Raw genomic sequence first — 21,231 nt, 5'->3', positions numbered from 1 at the left:
TATTGATTTTTCTACACAAATATATAATGTACAAGTGTGAAATTTTTTATATCGTATTTTTTTACTTTTAATCATATCACATTTCTATGACCAAGCACTTCAACTTTAGCGGATTATAGTGTGGATCCTTCCGCAGAACGTCAAAGTCAAGAATACCGTGTTTGCCTGTTCACTCATTTAAACAAATAACAGTAAGGAACAGTTGCACTTGATGAGTAATTATACATTTTGCTTATATCATACAATAAAATGATATCCCATCTAATATTCGAATATTTACTTTTTTCAAAGATAATTTATAACTACAATATTTTAAACAATTTAATTTGCCTACTTTTTAAGCACACATCAAAAATATTGTTTTCCTTCATTACCAATATACACAACTATAACATTTTAAATTTTAGCGTAATTAAAACGTCTAGTAATACATTATTTATTTTTAATCATGCCTAATTCGAATTTATAGAAATGTTTCGAGTTGTTGAAAATCAATGGTCTCTCTTTTACGGATTTCGATTCCATTGTGTCATAGCATTAGAGTCGGAAATTATCTGTATTCAAGAAAAACCATACGCAGGCATCGCTTAAACAACCAAAAGAATAAAGAAGCGTTTTTAATGAGTAATTATTCGCTTTGCTTTTAACATTTATTCTATATAACATTATGTTTTTCTTTCCAATAGTAACAATAAATTTAAAAATAATTTTGATAAACAGGGTGTTGCAAGTCAGGTCAATAAAACTACAGGGTCTTATAAGAAATTGAATGTGGAGAAAAAAGTTCCTATAAACATAGGTCCGGAAACGTTTCGCGCAGAGTTCGTCGAAAGACGTACGAACGAAGCGCAAAGAGTAAAAAAGGGATAACGAAAAGACTGCTCGTCAAAAGAAGAAGTATTCTATAGCCCAGGCATCGACGATGCTGCGAAAGATAAAAAATAATGCTATTTCTAATTGCACTGTATTTCAATGCAGACTAAGCACTTCAAGTTCACCGGGTAACGATATAGATCCCAATGCAGAACGTCAGGAAACAATTGATTTGGCTCTACAGTCATGTGAACAATCGAGAAAAGAAACAAGAGCATGTGAAGGGTAATTATTTGACATTGTCATGACAAATCGACCGTTGGCTTTTTGGTCAGATTAGTCATCAAGACCTTTCGACCATGGGTTTTGGTCTTTCTAAATTGATGTAATTTTGATGCTTATATATAATACATTAAAATAGAGTTTCTCCCTAATTTGATTGATATCATATCGGTGTTTCACTTATCTATTATAATCCACAAATTCAGTCTAGACATTAATTGCTTGACATTAGCATTACAGAAATTCGTGGTATAAAACATTCTCTCCCTATCTCTTTCTTTTTCTTTCTCCTACTCACTCTCACTTACAAAACTTCACTCCATTATAGTTCACCGTCAATAAGTACATAATAGCATTAAGTAATATGTACAGTTGTAGAATTTTAATAATAATTATTTTTTTTTTTAATTTTTAATCACACCACGTTTCTACACAGACTGAGTACTTCAAGTACTTCAGCGGATTATGTTATGGATGTGGTTCTGGAACGCAGCCTTAGGAATTAATACATGAAATATGAATCCGATGTGTTCCTTTGATTAAAATAATAACAAAATAATATTTTATAAAAATAACATAAAGTAAAAATTTATAATTTATTTAAAAATATTATTTTTAGACGAAAAATATTTTTACTGTTCGTTGAATTAAAAAGTACGAACGGACAAATATTATCTTTAGTATCAATAAATATGTTAATTTGTCACTCACCGACTCCGATGCGCAACAGCGGAATTATATCTGCCACGTAGCTACGTTGATTCTGTAACAAACAAATACAAAATTCATTTTAAAACAGTGTTTAAAAAATCTAATGTTTTAAAACATAATTCTTATCGCATCCAACGTTTTATTTATTATTTAATTAGATATTTCTTTAAATAATTATATATTTTTCGATAAAGATTTTTACAAAAATCAATTTTTATAAAAGATTAAATTACTCCTCTTCTTCTATTATTTTTAAATCATAGTGAAGTAAAAAAGCTCAAGAATAAACAAAAAAATAAGTATACACAGTAGAGAAACTGAACTTTTTTGGTGGTAATAAATTTTATCCTACACGGAATATGGCGGCCTGTATGTATGACAAAGAGAAAGATACTGCTTTCTCTTTCTCTCTTAAGTGTTCGTACAGCCCAGAAGATGGCGGCGAGTCCGTGACCTGGGACCCACTACATCAAAGGTGCCGACGCTCAATGTCACTACTGTATGTACTTATACTAGGGTGCGTTCAGGAATTACGTTTAGGCGCACTTAGGTAACTCTAATGCTATAGTGTACGCAACTATAGCTTAGAGTTACTCAGGTTAAATTTCTGAACGCAGCTCTGTGTTAGAGTTACCTAGGTGTGCCTAGGCTTAATTCGAACGCACCCCTGCTGTACTTTACGACAACAATTGAATACCATTGACCAATCAAAAGTCTGCTAAACAGAGGGAGAACGGTCGCGAAGCAATCCGTCTTTATCTTCTCGTGACCCGGGCGCTAGCATGGAAGTTCACATTCCAGTGTTGTATATAGTTCTATGGCTTAGTTTACACCGTAGAAACTCTTGATACGGGTATCAAGCTGGTGCGGACTAAGTGTTAGATACGTTTCTGTTTACATCGACCGTGTTAAATCATATTAGTGATTTTTTCAAGACGTTTTTCAATTTCGATTACGTATACAATGGTTTCAACTTGTATGTATCAAGCCAATCAGACAGCACATTAAGAATGCATTTGATACGCGTATCGACTTAAGTCTGATACAGGCTGTTCTCGAGTATCGTACCATTCTGATACTCCGTCGTTTACATTGATCGTACCAATGGATTTAGTCCTAATATAATACTTAGTATACGTATCAAATGCTCGGTGTAAACAAGATTTACACGCTGAAACTTAAGACGGTAATCATATGTGTATGCTGGATATTCACTTGTCTGCCTATGCATATTGAGTTTTTATTCGTATATTCGATTTTATGTACAATTAAAATTTTAAAGCAAAAAAAATCACTAACAAGAATTCGTGGCAAAAACAAAAGGCTGATAATTGCGACCATATCCAAAATCAAACTACACACGGGTCCAGGAGTTTTAATTTTAACACACATCTGTGCGATACTTTATTTCAAAGTATTTAACCTTTTTGCGTTGGCCGAATAGCGATTATGAGGTACGGCAGCATAAGCCGCTCTAGCGTTCGCCTTGGAGCGAAGAAGTGCTATGACTCCACTGTTTTAACTCGTTGCATTAAAGATATAATTTTTCAAGCATAAAAGTAAAACGGGATTTACATAAGTACAAAATTATATTTTAAAATTATATTTTATTATTATTTTAAACTTCGTATTTAATACGCTACAAGCAAAGTTAGTACCAAATACGGCTATGCCGGCTATAGCCGGCGCTAGTATCTACGAATGTTACATAGATGCCGGCTACAGCAACATTAGAAGCGAAAAGGTTAATGCTTGTAGGAAATAAGGATTACTTTTATTTAAAAATGCCGAGCAGATAGGTTGGCTAATAACAACATTTATACAAAATGCGAATGCGTATTGTGAAGTACTCAATGTACGTTGTTCCATAGAATAGATTTTCAAATTAAGGTGATAAATAAATACGAACAACTTTGGTAGGTTTCATAAAAACTTTCATTGCAAATATAATGACTAACACAAAATTCAGCATACACCAATTTCTAAAAAATAATATAACGTTGGTCTCCATCCTCGTTATTATTCTTATATACTGGAAGAGTATAAACAACTGCCAGACCATTTTGGATATTGAGCTCTGTATAGATGTCCGGATATACAAGTCGAATACACTTATCTCACTTGAATCTCTGTATACTTAAGAGGTATATTGGTCGTGAATATTTAAGTACACAGGTCATGGAATAGGATACACATATTCGGATATAGAAACTCTTTATACACATACATAAATTGTGTGTACCTTCTGATATATACTTACCTATATATACTTTTTCTCTAAAGAACACATATCAATTTCAAAAAAAGGTAAAAAAAAACGCTCGTAGTGTACGTGCTCCATACAAAATCTTTATTGAAAAAAAATTTTAATCTAATTTGGTCGTATAATTCCACTAATATTTCTTACTACAAAAACAATGACAACAGAAGGGCCAAGTGGACATGATACAAATTAAACACTTGGCACCAAATGTTTTTTATGTGTGAATCTAAATAATAAACAACCGGAACAGGTTGTGTATCGCTGTTCTAAAAAAGAACAGGTACAAAACAAGAATAATAAAAGAACATCATTAAAAAAACCAGATGTTACTAATTTATCATATTTGCTTGGCGCAAACCGTTTGACATTATTGTTTTTGTGGTAAAAAATACAAATGGCATTATAAGACCAAATTAGATCAAAATTTTTTTTCTTTAATAAAGATTTTGTATTGAGCACGTACACTTGGCGCGATTTTTAATCTGTTTTTGAAAAATATAAGTTTTACACATATGTACGTTTTGGTAATTAGACAAATTTAAACTATATATCCATATACATATATAAACATACATCCTAATAAATAAACCATGCCTTTTTTTGCCAATTGTGACAAATTTTACAAACGCTTATTGTTGTGGCGATCACTGTATCACATTCAGTATCAGACAATCTGTATTACAGAACAGTTGGTACCAAGAAAAAAACGCAGCAAATTTTGGAATTATTTCGAGGAATTAAAACCTTCGCTGGTAATGGTGCACGACCTGTAAAAAAGAAATTAAAATACCTCATCCAAAAATGCGTACAACAATATTCAGAGCACACTTATTAAATGTACATGGAACATCTCTCGATAATGACACTTTCGCACTACCTGACGACCTGAGGCAATATTACTCGGAGTCACCAGGATATAAGACAAAACGTAATAATTGAGGTAAAGCAGTGTCTTTCTTACTAGGTACTGGAAATTTACGAGAGCATTTAAGAAGACATTCCACAAGAAGTCGAGATGAGTAATTACACATTTAAAACATTATTAAAATAGTAAAGACTATAAAATAAATATACTGATAAAACAATCAATAGCTAAAGAAAATTGGGCGATTAAAAATGTTTTTATCATCCATATAATATTCATTTGCAATTATAATAAATGTGCACGTACACTTGGTGCACTTTTTACCTTTGTTTGAAAAAGATATGTTTGGAGATCTGTACGCGATCTGATAATTATGTAAATTTTAACTATATATCCGCGGTATAAACATAAATTTTAATAAATTAAACCATGTCTCTTTATGACCTTTGTGAGAAATTTTATAAACGCTTGTTGATGCAATCGCTGTACCACATTTAATATCGGACAATCTGTATTACAGGACAATTATAATGGCACCGAGAAGAAGACACAGCAAGTTGTGGAATTATTTCGAGGAATTAAAACCTTTGCTGGTAAAGTGCACCACCTGTAAAAAAGAAATTCAGATACCTCATCGATCAAGACTTGTGTCAATATTTAGAGCACACTTATCAATTAAACATGGAATATTTATTAATAATGACACTTTCACACTACCTGACGACTTGAGGCAATATTACTCGGAGTTATCGGGATGTAAGGCAAAATGTAAAAATTGTGACAGAACATTGTCTTTCTTATCAAGTATGGAACATTTACGAAAACATTTAAGAAGACATTCAATCCTTCCAACAAGAATCCAGAGTCGAGATGAGTAAGTACACATTCAAAAAATTATTAAAATACTAAAGGTTATAAAAACTAAATATAATGATAATACAATCAATAAAATTGCTAAAAAAATTGAGCGAATATAAGTTTTTATCAGGGCACCCATGTAACAAAAGTAACATTGTTACTTTTGTCCCGTCTTATATTTTTGCCACAATTGGTCAAATATTCATTGTTATAAAATAACCTAATCTATAAATATGTATCGAACTACTAAAAGGAATAGTGACTTATTTATAATAAACAATAAACAAGGAAATAAACCGAATTTCCAATAAAATATTGAGAAAATAAAAAAACACAAAATACTTATTTTGACCGTATTTTTATGGCACCGACACAATAGACACACAACTTCTCATAACAGAGCTTCAAGCGCTACTGAGGTGAGGGAGGGGTTCAAAAGACATTGTATAACAGCGGATAGATTCGTACATGAGTGTTATTTTTTTAATAATCGCGTTTGTTACGTTCATCCCGCGTTACTTTTGTCCCTGGTCTCCCCTACAAATTCCAAAAATTATTAAAATACTAAAGATTATAAAATAAATGTAATGATATCTAAAACAATCAATAGCTAAAGAAAATTGAGCGAATAAAAATTTTTATCAGAGCATCCATATAATATTTATTTGCAATATTTTGATCATAAATGTGCATCTTAAATAATAATAATAATAATTTTTTAATTAATCAATAAGCCATTTACAGTCCGAGCTTGGAACATAGTAGCTTAATATTGTTTAGTAGCTTAATATTATTTAGTAGCTTAATAATATTTTTTGCACACTACATATATTTTTTCTTCAACCATTAGTAAACTATTTTTTCTTTAACTTTAGTAACGTCAAAGTCAAAATACATCTAATTTGTTCGTTCAACTACTTAAAGAAACAACAGAAAGAACAGGCGCACTTAAGGGGTTAGAGCCACCCCTGAGGTTATAAAATCATACCTAACTTTGACTATTTATTACGAGTAAATGAATTGCTTTATGAAAAATCGGTTTAGAGGACATTGTTAGACATGTATTGAGGAGTACAAAAATATTTTTTTTGTATTTTTTATGTACAAAATACCGGCGCCCTAGCCCAATTGCCGAACCATCTTTTTTTGCGGATGCAAAACGGTGTACAACATTTCCGTCACACGGTTTATCCTAGAGCAAATAAAAAGAAATCTTCATTATTTACATGCAAAAGACTATCGAACTACATAGGGATTTTTCGAAATATTGATTACTTTCAAAATGGCGCCTATTTTTACGAAAAATAGCATTTTTCGCCCTAAATGTGCGTCTAAAAATGTTAATAACAAAAAAAAGTCAATATTTTGCAAAAATCCTACGTAGTTCCAAGCAGAATGTATTAAAGAATATTCTGTTAAAATTTTAAGTAAATCGGATGAAAACTGTAAGAGTTATGTTGTACACCGATTTAAAAAATGCTGTTTTAAAAAAAACGCATTTAAAGTTTTTCAGATATATACTAATGACGTCATGGAAACACGGAAACCGACGCTAGTAGAGCTGTATGCTTGTACAAATTGTATGCAGTACATATTTTGACATCTATATTTTTCGATTAGAACCTATGTTTGATAGAAAAATAGTCCTATATATTTACGAAACTACTTGGCGGCGTGGCGAGATGCTTTATTAAGCCAGCTCTAACAGCACAATAACGTTGAGATTTTGCTTCAAACCATTTGTATCATATTTCTATGACCATAAACTAACGATTGAAGCAAAAAAATCGATTTTTTCAAACCTCAGGGGTAGCGTAACCTCTTAATGACTAATTATTCGTTTTGCTTATATCATACAATATATTGATATATTGATATATATTTACTCTTTTGCAAAAGAACAATTTATAAGTTCAATATTTTAGATAATTCCATTTCGAATTACAACACATTTCGATGCAAACCAAGTATTCCAATTAAGTTCAACGGCTTATGATACGAATCCTTCTGCAGAACGTTAATATAATGCAGAGCAATACCTTTGCGTCTGTATTGTCCACGTTTTTTTATTTGCAAATTTATATATCAAAGGTTTTATATTTTCATGATTTTCATGTAATTGTAAAAAAGGAGTGATATCCGTACTAAACACACCTCCTTTAAAAAAAGTTAATAAAATTCGTTAAGTATACGTGCTCTATACAAACTCATTATTGAAAAAAATTTTAATCTAATTTTGTCATATAATCTCATTTGTGTTTCTTGTTACAAAAACAATTATACCTGAAAGTTTGCATCAAGTAAATAAGATAAATTAGTAACATCTGATTTTTTAAATGTTGTTTCTTTGTTATACATATTAGTTATGTACGTGTTCTAAAAAGAACACGTACACAACAACTATAATAACGAAATATCATTAAAAAAATGAGATGTTACTACTAATTTAACCTATTCACTTGATGCAAACTTTTGGATATCATTGCAAATATTTTAAAGAAACATCAGATGTTAATGATTTATCATATTGACTTGACACAAAAATTCTGATATTATTGTTTTTATAGTAAAAAATATAAATAAAATTATGACATTAAATATTAATTAAAAATTTTTTTCAATAATGAGTTTGTATAGAGCACGTACACATTGCGCGTTTTTTACCTTTTTTTTGAAAAAAAATAAGTTTGGAAATCTGTACGCGATCTGGTAATTAGACAAATTTAAACTATATATCCATATAAACATACAATCCAATAAATAGACCATGCTTCTTTTTGAACTTTGTGAGAAATTCTGGAAATGCATATTGAGGCGATCACTGTATCGCATTCAGACGATTAATCTGTATTACAGGACGGTTATAATGGCACCGACAAGAAAACGTAGCAAGTTGTGGAATTATTTCAAGAAGTTAAATCATTCGCTGGTAAAGTGCACGACCTGTAAAAAAAAAATTAAGATACCTAATCCAACAAGACGCACAAAAATAATAAGAGCACACATATTAAATGAACATGGAATATCTCTTGATGATGAAACTATCACACTACCTGACGATTTAAAACAATATTACTCGGAGTTACCGGGATATAAGGCAAAATGTAATAATTGTGGCAAAGCAGTGTCTTTCTTAACAAATATTGAAAATTTACGAGTACATTTAAGAAGACATTCAATTATTCCAACTAGAATCCAAAGCCGAAATGAGTAAGTACACATTCAAAAAATACCAAATTAAAATACTAAAGATTATAAAATAAATGTAATGACAAAACAATCAATAGATAAAGTAAATTGAGCGAATGAGAGTTTTTATCGGGGCATCCATATAATATTTATATGCAATTTTGATCATAGATGTGCATGTACATCTGGTGCGTTTTTTACTTTTTTTTTAAATATGTTTGAAGATCTGTAATCGATCTGATAATTATCCAAATTTTAACTATATATCCGTATAAACATACATTCTAATAAATTAAATGTGTTTTTATGACCTTTGTGAGACATTCTACAAACGCTTGTTGATGCAATCGCTGTACCACATTTAGTGTCAGACAATCTGTATTGCAGGACGACACCGACAAAAAAACGCAGCAAGTTGTGGAATTATTTCGAGGAATTAAAACCTACGCTGCTAAAGTGCAGGACCTGTAAAAAAGAAATTAAGATATCTCATCCAAAAAACTGCCTAACAATAATGAGAATACATTTAAGTAAACATGAAATATTTCTCGATAATGACACTCTCTCACTACCTGACGACTTAAGACAATATTACTCGGTGTTACCAAGATATAAAGCAAAATGTAATAATTGCGGCGAAACATTATCCTTCTTAATACATGTTGGAAATTTACGAAGACATTTAAGAAGACATTCCACAATAACCCAGAGTCGAGATGAGTAAGTACACAATCAAAAAATTATTAAAATACTAAAAATTATGAAATAAATGTGAGAAATTCTACAAACGCTTGTTGAGGCAATCACTGTACCACATTTAATATCAGACAATATGTATTACAGAACAGTTATGGTACAGAGAAAAAAACGCAGCAAGTTGTGGAATTATTTCAAGAAATTGAAACCTTTGCTAGTAAAGTGCACGACCTGTAAAAGAGAAATTAAGGTATCACACCAAACATACTACACAAAATTAATGAGACTGCACTTAAGTAGACATGGAATATTTCTCGATAATGACACTCTCTCACTACCTGACGACTTAAAACAATATTACTCGGAGTTACCAGGATATAAAGCAAAATGTAATAATTGCGGCAAAACAGTATCCTTCTTAACAAATATTGCACATTTACGAGGACATTTAAAAAGACATTCCACAAGAATCCTGAGTCGAGATGAGTAAGTACACAATCAAAAAATTATTAAAATACCAAAAATTATAAAGTAAATGTAATGACAAAACAATCAATAGATAAAGAAAATTGAGCGAATAAGAGTTTTTATCGGGGCATCCATATAATATTTATATACAATTTTGATCATAAATGTGCATGTACATCTGGTGCGTTTTTACTTTTTTTTAATATGTTTGAGGATCTGTACGCGATCTGATAATTATGCAAATTTTAACTATATATTGGTATAAACATACATTCTAATAAATTAAATGTGTCTTTATGACCTTTGTGAGAAATTCTACGAACGCTTGTTGATGCAATCGCTGTACCACATTTAGTGTCAGACAATCTGTATTACAGGACGACACCGACAAAAAAACGCAGCAAGTTCTGGAATTATTTCGAGGAATTGAAACCTACGCTGGTAAAGTGCACGATTTGTAAAAAAGAAATTAAGGTATCTCACCCAAAATACTACACAAAATTAATGAGGCTGCACTTAAGAAGACATGGAATATCTCTCGATAATGACACTCATACACTACCTGACGACTTGAAACAATATTACTCGGAGTTACCAGGATATAAGGCAAAATGTAAAGATTGTGGCAAAACATTGTCTTTCTTATCAAGTATGGCATATTTACGAGAACATTTAAGAAGACATTCCACAAAAATCCTGAGTCGAGATGAGTAAGTACACATTCAAAAAATTATTAAAATACCAAAGATTATAAAATAAATGTAATGACAAAACAATCAATATAGATAAAGAAAATTGAGCGAATAAGAGTTTTTATCGGGACATCCATATAATATTTATTTGCAATTTTGATCATAAATGTGCATGTACATCTGGTGCGTTTTTTCTCTTTTTTTTTAATATGTTTGAAGATCTGTACGCGATCTGATAATTATGCAAATTTTAACTATATATTCGTATAAACATACATTCTAATAAATTAAATGTGTCTTTATGACCTTTGTGAGAAATTCTACGAACGCTTGTTGATGCAATCGCTGTACCACATTTAGTGTCAGACAATCTGTATTACAGGACGACACCGACAAAAAAACGCAGCAAGTTCTGGAATTATTTCGAGCAATTGAAACCTACGCTGGTAAAGTGCACGATTTGTAAAAAAGAAATTAAGGTATCTCACCCAAAATACTACACAAAATTAATGAGGCTGCACTTAAGAAGACATGGAATATCTCTCGATAATGACACTCATACACTACCTGACGACTTGAAACAATATTACTCGGAGTTACCAGGATATAAGGCAAAATGTAAAGATTGTGGCAAAACATTGTCTTTCTTATCAAGTATGGCATATTTACGAGAACATTTAAGAAAACATTCCACAAAAATCCTGAGTCGAGATGAGTAAGTACACATTCAAAAAATTATTAAAATACCAAAGATTATAAAATAAATGTAATGACAAAACAATAAATATAGATAAAGAAAATTGAGCGAATAAGAGTTTTTATCGGGACATCCATATAATATTTATTTGCAATTTTGATCATAAATGTGCATGTACATCTGGTGCGTTTTTTCTCTTTTTTTTTAAATATGTTTGAAGATCTGTACACGATCTGATAATTATGCAAATTTTAACTATATATTCGTATAAACATACATTCTAATAAATTAAATGTGTCTTTATGACCTTTGTGAGAAATTCTACGAACGCTTGTTGATGCAATCGCTGTACCACATTTAGTGTCAGACAATCTGTATTACAGGACGACACCGACAAAAAAACGCAGCAAGTTGTGGAATTATTTCGAGAAATTAAAACCTACGCTGTTAAAGTGCAGGACCTGTAAAAAAGAAATTAAGGTATCTCACCCAGGAAACTACACAAACGTAATGAGAATGCACTTAAGTAGACATGGAATATTTCGCGATAATGACACACTACCTGACAACTTAAGGCAATGTTACTCGAAATTACCGGGATGTAAGGCAAAATGTAATAATTGCGGCGAAACAGTATCCTTCTTAACAAATGTCGGAAATTTACGAAGACATTTAAGAAGGCATTCCACAATAACCCAGAGTCGAGATGAGTAAGTACACAATCAAAAAATTATTAAAATACTAAAAATTATGAAATAAATGTGAGAAATTCTACAAACGCTTGTTGAGGCAATCACTGTACCACATTTAATATCAGACAATATGTATTACAGAACAGTTATGGTACAGAGAAAAAAACGCAGCAAGTTGTGGAATTATTTCAAAAAATTGAAACCTTTGCTAGTAAAGTGCACGACCTGTAAAAGAGAAATTAAGGTATCAGACCCAACAAGCTACACAAAATTAATGAGACTGCACTTAAGTAGACATGGAATATTTCTCGATAATGACACTCTCTCACTACCTGATGACTTAAAACAATATTACTCGGAGTTACCAGAATATAAAGCGAAATGTAATAATTGTGGTAAAGCAATATCTTTCTTAACAAAAATTGGACATTTACGAAAACATTTAAGAAGACATTCCACAAGTATCCAGAGTCCAGATGAGTAAGTACACAATCAAAAAATTATTAAAATACCAAAAATTATAAAATATATGTAATGACAAAACAATCAATAGATAAAGAAAATTGAGCGAATAAGAGTTTTTATCGGAGCATCCATATAATATTTATATGCAATTTTGATCATAAATGTGCATGTACATCTGGTGCGTTTTTTATTTTTTTTTTTAATATGTTTGAAGATCTGTACGCGATCTGATAATTATGCAAATTTTAACTATATATCCGTATAAACATACATTCTAATAAATTAAATGTGTCTTTATGACCTTTGTGAGACATTCTACGAACAACGCTTGTTGATGCAATAGCTGTACCACATTTAGTGTCAGACAATCTGTATTACAGGACGACACCGACAAAAAAACGCAGCAAGTTTTGGAATTATTTCGAGGAATTGAAACCTTTGCTAGTAAAGTGCACGACCTGTAATAGAGAAATTAAGGTATCACACCCAACAAGATACACAAAATTAATGAGACTGCACTTAAGTAGACATGGAATATTTCTCGATAATGACACTCTCTCACTACCTGACGACTTAAAACAATATTACTCGGAGTTACCAGGATATAAAGCAAAATGTAATAATTGTGGTAAAGCAATATCTTTCTTAACAAATATTGGACATTTACGAGTACATTTAAGAAGACATTCTACAAGTATCCAGAGTCGAGATGAGTACGTACACAATCAAAAATTATTTTAATACTAAAGATTATTAATGCTTATTTGCAATTCTGATCATAAATGTGCCTCTCAAATCGTAATAACGATTATTTCTAATTATTTCGCAAATATAATTTAAATAAATATGAATCCCTTATTTTCACGTTTTTTCATGCATCATAAATATAGACAATTCAGAAATTTAGATTAAATATTTATTTGATTGACATTAGTATTGCAGAAATTTGAGGTAGATATATAATAGAACTTGATCTGTTCACTCGTTATCGAAATCTCAACATCTCGAGTAGGTACTCGCAACCCGTCGCGTCGCGTAAAAGAGTCACGGTCGGTCTCGCTCCGTGTATACTTGGCGCGAGAAACTACCGTGTCTCTTGAAATGTACGATTCATACATAGTTCTAATAGATATTTAAATTAAATAGCTCTATTTAATAAAATCTATATAGGACAACTCTCAAATCTGCCATCCACTGTTTACGTAGATGAATAATAATTAATAAATTAATAATAATTAATAAAAGTTTCTGTTACACAACAATCAACCGTTCTTTGTAGTATTTGATTACACGTTGTAGGCTTACAAATGTCAGCCTAGTGATATTGATTATTTGTTACCTTTGAGTTATTATTGTATATGTATATAGCACCAACCTAATTTCTGACATATTGTACAATTTTTCATAACAACATTTTATCATTTTAGACCGTTTTATTGGTGACCGTATCCGTTTTATGTTTAAACACGTACTCACATTAAGACAGCCTTTATTATAAATTATATATTAAGAAGAACGTCTCTTTCAGGCGACGTATTATAAACAATGAATAAGTGAAACACGACGGATATAATATACAATCAAATTAGTGTACAAAATATTATAAGTTTAATTAGGGAGATACTCCACTTTACGGTCAGGACAAAATTTTGATACAACCCCTCCACGCACAGTTAGGTCAAATGATCTGGGCAGACTGCGATCTCCAGGCCGTCCCCGTTCAAGGACCACGCACGAGACAGCCGTCACGTCTGAGAACGTGGAAATTGGCGCAGTTATATGTTAATTATTAAAATCGCGCGACGGAATTCCGGATAATCCGACGACTTCGAACGGCACTCCCGAAAATGCGACGCGACGAACCGTTTATACAAAGTTCAGTATTCGTTACAAAGTTAAAGTATTTGTTATAAACGAATCGACAGCGATTGGATTTAGTTTCTCTGCTCTTCGGTAAAAGCGGAATAGCCTGTAAAAGGTAAGTTACGCATACGTTTAGGTCGGTATACTAAGTTGAGATAGATAGGAGTACAAGTGAGCGAGAATAGAAATATGAGAGAATATAATGCTAATAGTTGAAGGGATTATAGAAAGCGAATAAAGTACGCGTCGCGTGTGATTAAATTTCGAGAATATCGTACAAAAAATGTCAAAGCCGCGCGATCATTATATTTTAGTGATTACTTAAATTGTAATCACGTGTAATTGTAATCAATATTTTGTTTGACGCAAGTCTTTAAAAACCAGAATATTGTTTTGAGTAAATGTAATGCTTATAATGACTTTATGGTAGATTTATGGATTAAATATTTAGTATGCTTATATATCCGCAAATCTACCATAAAGTCATTGTAAGAATTACATTTACTTAAAACAATATTCTTGACTTCTGTCAAGATATTTGAAAAACTATTAGTAAGAAAATATTCTTGGTTGGAAGAAAACTTACTTAAAAGAAGTAAAGTAAAATAAGTAAGCATGCTTTTCTAGGTTGTAAAATGATTATTTTTCTGTGTGTGTATATATATATATATATCTATATATATATAAATAGAAGCATACACGGAGAGAATTTTTTGTTATATTTTATCCTTACTACAAACTTGGGACAACTTGGCAACCAAGGAATTTTTAAAATATACAAAAGACATTTTACAAACAACGTGATAAAAATTACCAAGCAGATTGGTAAATTTTCAAAAATTATTGAAATTTTCTAGATATATTTTAGTAAAATTAATCAAACATATTTTATATTTTAATGTAATAGATATTAATATTTTTTATTATGGTAGATATTAATCAGAATAGCTCGCATAAAATTCTTGGTGGTACATGTCCCACAACTACCATGATTTCAGGGTAAATTTTAAAAGAAAATTCTCTCCGTGTATTATCTTTCTTATAAAAACAAGAAATACAAAGAGAAATACATATATTTTAATAATGCTGTATATTCATATTGGATCTAATTTTTTATATATATAAGATGCAATATATTATATATGACTGAACTAATTAAATGTAAAGTTATAATATATGTTGTACTTACCAATTAAATGAGTCACGACACCACTCGTCCCGAAGCCGATCCGTATCCGCCGCGTTCTGTAGGGTTCTGAAAATGAAAGAACATTATCAATATATGGCGGAGGCGCTTCGTCTCTCGCACGGTCAACTTCTCGCGTTAAAAGCGACGTGGCGCGGCGCGGCGGCGCGGCGGTGTCACTACGCATCCCGCTCTGGACTTCGTGATTATGCATTTTTCGTACTTCGAATAGGAAATACTATGTCCGCCTATTACTACGATTATTATTTTGCATTCGAGCAAATAGGCATATTAATCTTGGCAGATATCCGCAATTTCGCGACATTAGAAAATACGCGTATATTATACTCTCACGACTGCCCGCGCGACACACCATCGGCCGAACAAGCGCCGCGAAACACGTATTTTCAAGAATTATTAAGACCCGAGCGCCCCGAATTCATATTATGCGACAGATACCGCAATAAATATATTAAATAAAAAGGTTAATAAATGTTATACTCACCAATTAAATGAGTCGCGACGCCACTCGTCCCGGGTCCCGGGGGTCCCGGGGCCGATCCGTACCCATACCGTGTCCCGTGTCCGTCGCGTTCTGAAAAGGGAAAAAAACGTCATCAATATAGCGGAGGCGCTTCGTCTCCCGCGCGGATAACTTCTCGCGCCATGAGCGTCACGATATGTTCACGATATGTCGCTACGCGTCGCGCTCTCAACTTCGCAACCATGAATTTTTCGACTTCGAAAATCAAATACTACATAAGCTCTCCTATTATTACGATCGTTATTTTGTATTCTAGCGAATAGATGTACTAATATTTTTAACAGATATCCGCGATATTCGCGATATTGGAAAATAATACAATCGTCACTTGCCCGCGCGACGCGCCTTCGACCGAACAAAAGTATCGCGAAATACGTATTTTATTTCCAAATCATTAATACCCGAGCGTTGAATCGATACTACGCGATAGATACCGCGATAAATAATGTAATATGCAAGATTAATGAAAGTTACTCTAACCAATTAAATGAGTCGCGACGCCACTCGTCCCGGAGCCGATCCGTGCCGTGTCCACTGTCCGCCGTGTTCTGGAAAATGGAAAGAAATGCAGGAGAACGTCATCAATATGGCGGAGGCACTTTGAATCGTCTCCCGCGCAGTCAACTTCACGTTCGACAACGTTCGATCAGTTCGATAAGAGCGGCATCACTACGCGTCCCGTTCTTACATTCGCGTTCATGCATTTTTCTTATTCTAGTATTAAACGCTATATCCCTTGCCTTATAGAACAATACTAAAATATATATATATATTGGAAACTGGAAACAAGAATATCACTCTTAATATATATGTTTTTCATACTCTTTTTTAAATACAGATGTTAACTATAAAAATCTAATAATTTTTTTATTATTTAATCTCTATACAATATGTATAACACTACATTTGCAAATGTAGCGCGGACGCGCACCAGAATGATGTTTTATCAGCAGTGTCGGAAAATGAACGTGGCTACGTAGTACCAATTTCGAAAATGGATGTCACACATAGTGGCGGTAGCGTATACAAGAGGTTTCAACGGTTTCCACGAAAAAGGCCGGGATGGCGCCTCTTTCGGGCTTCTCTCTGGTGCCATCTTTATTAACGCGTCACGTAAACTACCTAGATTGAATCTGCTCGATAATGCTGCCAACAGTGCCAACGCAAGAGCGTGAAGCACAGCGGCAAACATCTTTTCAACTTCACATGGAAACATCGGAGTTTTTGTTTACGATTGATAATTTGACAGTCGTTGTGGAATTTAGCAAGGTCTTTTGAGATATGGAAAATAACTCGCTTAAGGAGCAACCCGTAGAAAACACAGGTCTCTTAGCGTAATTTATTATCGAGAAATCAAAGCCGGGCAATTTATTATCCTGATCTTCATTGCAGATGTCAACCAGGACGAGTTGATACTTCAGCAACAAAGACGTATCGAGAAGGAGGTTAATACGTTGCTTGTGTCACGTTAAAAGTGTACCTTCGAAGGACATATTAGTTCCGTTTAATTCGCGTGATTAGAAATAAAATCTGTCGTATATTCAAATTAGCCTTGTTACCTCTTCGAAGTGCTCCTTCTATTTCTACGACAGAGTTTCAATGTGAAATGAAGATTACTCATTCTATTATTTACGATTTATTATTCGATATAAAACATATAACACTTGAACAATTATACTGCTTTTAATAGTATAAATTTTACTCCGAATACTACCTTGACAATTGTCGAGTGTTTTCTCTTAAGTGAAGACTGAAACTTTCATGAGGTTTCCACTTTCAGATATATAGTTATCTTCTGTATTTTAGATTTCGGAATCTATAGCATTAGTTGGCGAGAAGGAACCACTGAAGAGCTTAGAACAGGAATATGCAGAAGACGATGTGTATCTTTCGAAGGCGAAAGCCTTGGCTCAAAAGTATTCTTACATTAGGAGAACTAGACCTGATGGCAATTGTTTCTTCAGAGCATTTAGTTATGCTTACTTGGAGAAATTAATTGGGAACAAAGAGGAGTACGATAAGTTTCGTGATCTAGCTTTAAAAAGCAAGGATAGCCTTGTAGCTCTAGGTTTTCCCCAATTTACAGTCGAGGACTTTCATGACACGGTGAGACTTTATTTTCATCCTTGAATTAAGAATTTATATTTTGAAAAAGTATATATGATATACATATAGATTTAATAAAATGTATATATAATATACATATGTATAGTATATGTATTATATAATATGACTTTGACATGTAGAATTTATTGTGAGGAACACGAGTTGATTTTGATGAACTTTTGTTACAGTTTATGGAAGTCATTGATAAAGTAGGCGGTGATACGGAGTCCAGTCACATGGAATTACACAAATTGTTCAATGAACAAGGTTATTCCGATTACGTTGTTGTGTATCTTAGATTAATCACATCTGGTCAGTTGCAGCGCGACGCTGACTTCTACCAACATTTTATCGAGGGGGAACGTACTATCTCGGAATTCTGTCATCAAGTTCGTATTTGACATTAATCTCATCGATCTTTCTTCTATATGTTATTAATATTTGCTCTAATATACTCTTTGTTTTCTAGGAAGTCGAACCAATGTATAAGGAATCTGACCATATTCACATTATAGCAATGAGTAGTGCCCTAGGAACTGGTGTCAGAGTTCGTTACATGGACAGGGGTGCAGGAACCGAGGTGACTGCCCATGACTTTCCCGAAGGTGCTATACCAGCTGTGCACTTACTATATCGTCCTGGTCACTACGATATTCTTTATCCTTGATGAATCTGACGTTATGCAGGTTTTTTTTAATATGACAAAAATGATTTCTAATGGCCAGAACTACTTCAAACTTTATTTTCAAAAGTGTTTCAGTTATAACGCAATATGTTACCTTTAATCTAAAAAAAAAAAAAAAGAAGCAAATAAGTCAATTTCGTGTACACATTTTATCCAAGTGCATTTGCGTATGAGTTCGTCGATATATCCTGTTGTTTATAAGCGTCATTTTAAACTTTAAGACTAATTATCTGGAATAAATATCAAAGAAATCGATGTATTGTGTTATTTAATTAATATATTCTGTTCCTTTTTCTTTTTCTCTCATCTAGGCATATATATATATATATATATATATATATATATATTTATTCACTCATCTAAACAAATTAATAAGTAACACATCTTGCGGTAATTCTAAAGGGAATATTTCAACTTTACGTTCCTTCCATACAGAATTATATTTTTTTTACATATAAATTTTTTTAAACAGTATATACAACACAAACATATTCTTTCTCAGTCTACAAGTGTATCACAGAAATTAAAAACATTTTATAATCTATACATATACTTGATAACATAACAATTTATAGCAAAAGGAAGAAACTGTTGTATAATTTCTAAATCATATATTGCAATTTTAGAAAGATTCTAAACTTGCAATATATGTTCTTAATCTTCGTCTATCAAGGTTCATGCGGGTCACGGTTTTCGCAAGGTGGACTGGATCCTGATAGAAGCATTTTGTAGTTTTCTCAACTAATTTTTTCAACTAGGCATTTTTTATGAATAAGTTAGAACCGTTAGAAAATATTTAAAAGTAAACAAAGTATACTGCAAAATATGTAAAATACCTCATGAAATATAAAATACATTGCATTTATTTATTTGGGTGGAAATCCTGTTGAATATTTAACAGATGATATGAGTAGGATTTGACCTGTACCTTGTTAGACGAAGATTAAAATTAATCAATCCTGCAATATATAACATTCATACCACATAGTTTATAAATACATATTCTGCAGACACTCGTTATATAGAATTCTTATGTATACAACATAAAATAAATACGTATGTATTAATACTGTTATCGTTGCATAGACCGTACTTGTTCGGTGACTTCCTCCAACATTGTCGAACTTTTGTCAATCGCGTCCATTTGATATTCCAAGTGAGTAGCAATGAGTGCAAGCTTTTTTAAACTGGATTCCATCGTTTCCAGCCCATGCTCCTGTTGGGCAAAGTTCCTCGCTGCGTGCGTTAAAATCTGCAAAGACACAACAGGATACGTTCAGCGGCAAGATCATTAATTTAACATTGCAATATCAGTTAGCTTTTCTAATTAGAAAAATGAGGATGTTACTTCGTTGCTTCTGGAACCCCGTTGTATCTGCCTGGCGAGCGAGGCAATGTTATTGACATTAACTTGCACCCTATCCGCCAATCTCATCTTCGACTCGATGAACAAGCTACGAGCGCTTGTGCTGGACGCTGAAGCCATATTGTATTGTTTCTCATTAATTGTCGGGTAAGTCTTGCTCTTAATGTTATCCAGGATAGACCGTGCGTTTTGTTGATTGATATTCTTATAAGAGAGACTGTTTCATTATCTGAAAACATTATACAATTAAAGGCAATGTTATTCGTAATTTACACCTTATTAATATGCTACCTTACAGATGTTCTTTAATGCACGCTTTTATGCATTTGACGTTTCGTTGAGACGTGACGTGTCTGTCGCATCTGCGAAATAAAAAGTCGATTCATACACGCAACATCACGAACGGTCGCAAATCGTAAACCATCACAAACGGACGGTCACAAGTCACAAACAATTCAAACAAATGCAACAAACTCGAAAGCGAAAATTAAGCCCCTTGCACAATAGGCGATAGCGATAACGATAGCTTCTTCTTCTTCTTGAGTAATGGCCTTTAAGCAGTACTGCTCCAAATAGGCCAGTGCGAACCAATAGTCGTATGATAACGATAGCGACAATGACAAAGGTGCCGACAAAGCTGTAGGCTGTAGCTATCGCTATCAATCGCTATCGCTATCGCCTATTGTGCAAAGGGCTTAAGACCGCTAAACCAATGAGCATCCAGCATAATGTCGCCATATTAATTTACATAAGATGCTCATTGGTTTAGCGGTCTTATGCTATGCATATA

At 32.6% G+C, this 21,231-nt stretch overlaps 3 protein-coding genes and 1 long non-coding RNA gene across 18 annotated transcripts; 2 read left to right on the top strand and 2 right to left on the bottom strand.

Moving 5' to 3' along the window:
- Positions 1–2,626: 2,626 nt before the first annotated feature.
- Positions 2,627–15,729, top strand: LOC139770269 (uncharacterized). Of its 13 annotated transcripts, none has more exons than XM_071702106.1 (12): positions 2,629–2,782; positions 5,034–5,088; positions 5,455–5,808; positions 8,649–9,002; positions 9,369–9,701; positions 9,825–10,163; positions 10,523–10,855; positions 11,220–11,552; positions 11,918–12,244; positions 12,368–12,706; positions 13,072–13,404; positions 14,365–15,729. In XM_071702106.1, the coding sequence occupies exons 1-12, from the start codon at positions 2,770–2,772 to the stop codon at positions 14,366–14,368; spliced, it is 3,117 nt and encodes a 1,038-aa protein (XP_071558207.1). In that variant the 5' UTR covers positions 2,629–2,769; the 3' UTR covers positions 14,369–15,729. The 13 variants fall into 13 exon arrangements, with proteins under 13 accessions (XP_071558216.1, XP_071558215.1, XP_071558207.1 ...); XM_071702105.1 differs by having other exon boundaries at positions 14,220–15,729; XM_071702104.1 differs by having other exon boundaries at positions 13,072–15,729.
- On the bottom strand, positions 6,492–16,936 carry LOC139770271 (uncharacterized). Its single transcript, XR_011717700.1, has 4 exons — positions 16,765–16,936; positions 16,246–16,335; positions 15,744–15,809; positions 6,492–6,984 (listed from the first exon to the last, which is right to left on the bottom strand). It is a non-coding gene; the product is annotated as an uncharacterized lncRNA (long non-coding RNA).
- A 473-nt stretch (positions 16,937–17,409) lies between these two features.
- LOC139770267 (ubiquitin thioesterase otubain-like) lies at positions 17,410–19,330 on the top strand. Its single transcript, XM_071702099.1, has 5 exons — positions 17,410–17,608; positions 17,677–17,729; positions 18,091–18,390; positions 18,579–18,779; positions 18,860–19,330. Exons 1-5 carry the CDS (start codon positions 17,566–17,568, stop codon positions 19,055–19,057), a joined length of 795 nt encoding a protein of 264 aa, XP_071558200.1. The 5' UTR covers positions 17,410–17,565; the 3' UTR covers positions 19,058–19,330.
- Positions 19,331–19,496: 166 nt separating this feature from the next.
- On the bottom strand, positions 19,497–21,068 carry Borcs7 (BLOC-1 related complex subunit 7). Of its 3 annotated transcripts, none has more exons than XM_071702103.1 (4): positions 20,916–21,068; positions 20,733–20,803; positions 20,424–20,670; positions 19,497–20,327 (listed from the first exon to the last, which is right to left on the bottom strand). In XM_071702103.1, the coding sequence occupies exons 3-4, from the start codon at positions 20,559–20,561 to the stop codon at positions 20,148–20,150; spliced, it is 318 nt and encodes a 105-aa protein (XP_071558204.1). In that variant the 5' UTR covers positions 20,562–20,670; positions 20,733–20,803; positions 20,916–21,068; the 3' UTR covers positions 19,497–20,147. The 3 variants fall into 3 exon arrangements, with proteins under 3 accessions (XP_071558204.1, XP_071558203.1, XP_071558201.1); XM_071702102.1 differs by having other exon boundaries at positions 20,738–20,803; positions 20,916–21,067; XM_071702100.1 differs by lacking the exon at positions 20,916–21,068 and having other exon boundaries at positions 20,738–20,909.
- Between the last annotated feature and the right edge of the window lie 163 nt (positions 21,069–21,231).

Source organism: Temnothorax nylanderi, unplaced genomic scaffold, assembly GCF_030848795.1.
Source record: "Temnothorax nylanderi isolate EJ_2023f unplaced genomic scaffold, tnyl_v1.0 TNYL_tig0028_pilon, whole genome shotgun sequence".
In the NCBI taxonomy this organism is placed as follows: domain Eukaryota; kingdom Metazoa; phylum Arthropoda; class Insecta; order Hymenoptera; family Formicidae; genus Temnothorax; species Temnothorax nylanderi.
The sequence above is the reverse complement of the archived record's forward strand: the minus strand, read 5'-3'. Positions and strand labels throughout refer to the sequence as shown.

Coding starts and splice junctions, on each gene's coding strand:
- LOC139770267 (XM_071702099.1), top strand. CDS start 17,566: ATGGAAAATAACTCGCTTAAGGAGCAACCCGTAGAAAACACAG. Junction 17,730..18,090: donor AAAGACGTATCGAGAAGGAG/GTTAATACGTTG, acceptor TCTGTATTTTAG/ATTTCGGAATCTATAGCATT. Junction 18,780..18,859: donor TCTCGGAATTCTGTCATCAA/GTTCGTATTTGA, acceptor TTTGTTTTCTAG/GAAGTCGAACCAATGTATAA.
- Borcs7 (XM_071702103.1), bottom strand. CDS start 20,561: ATGGCTTCAGCGTCCAGCACAAGCGCTCGTAGCTTGTTCATCGAGTCG. Junction 20,328..20,423: donor GGGGTTCCAGAAGCAACGAA/GTAACATCCTCA, acceptor GTGTCTTTGCAG/ATTTTAACGCACGCAGCGAG.
- LOC139770269 (XM_071702104.1), top strand. Junction 5,089..5,454: donor TCCACAAGAAGTCGAGATGA/GTAATTACACAT, acceptor TCTGTATTACAG/GACAATTATAATGGCACCGA. Junction 10,164..10,522: donor AGAATCCTGAGTCGAGATGA/GTAAGTACACAA, acceptor TCTGTATTACAG/GACGACACCGACAAAAAAAC.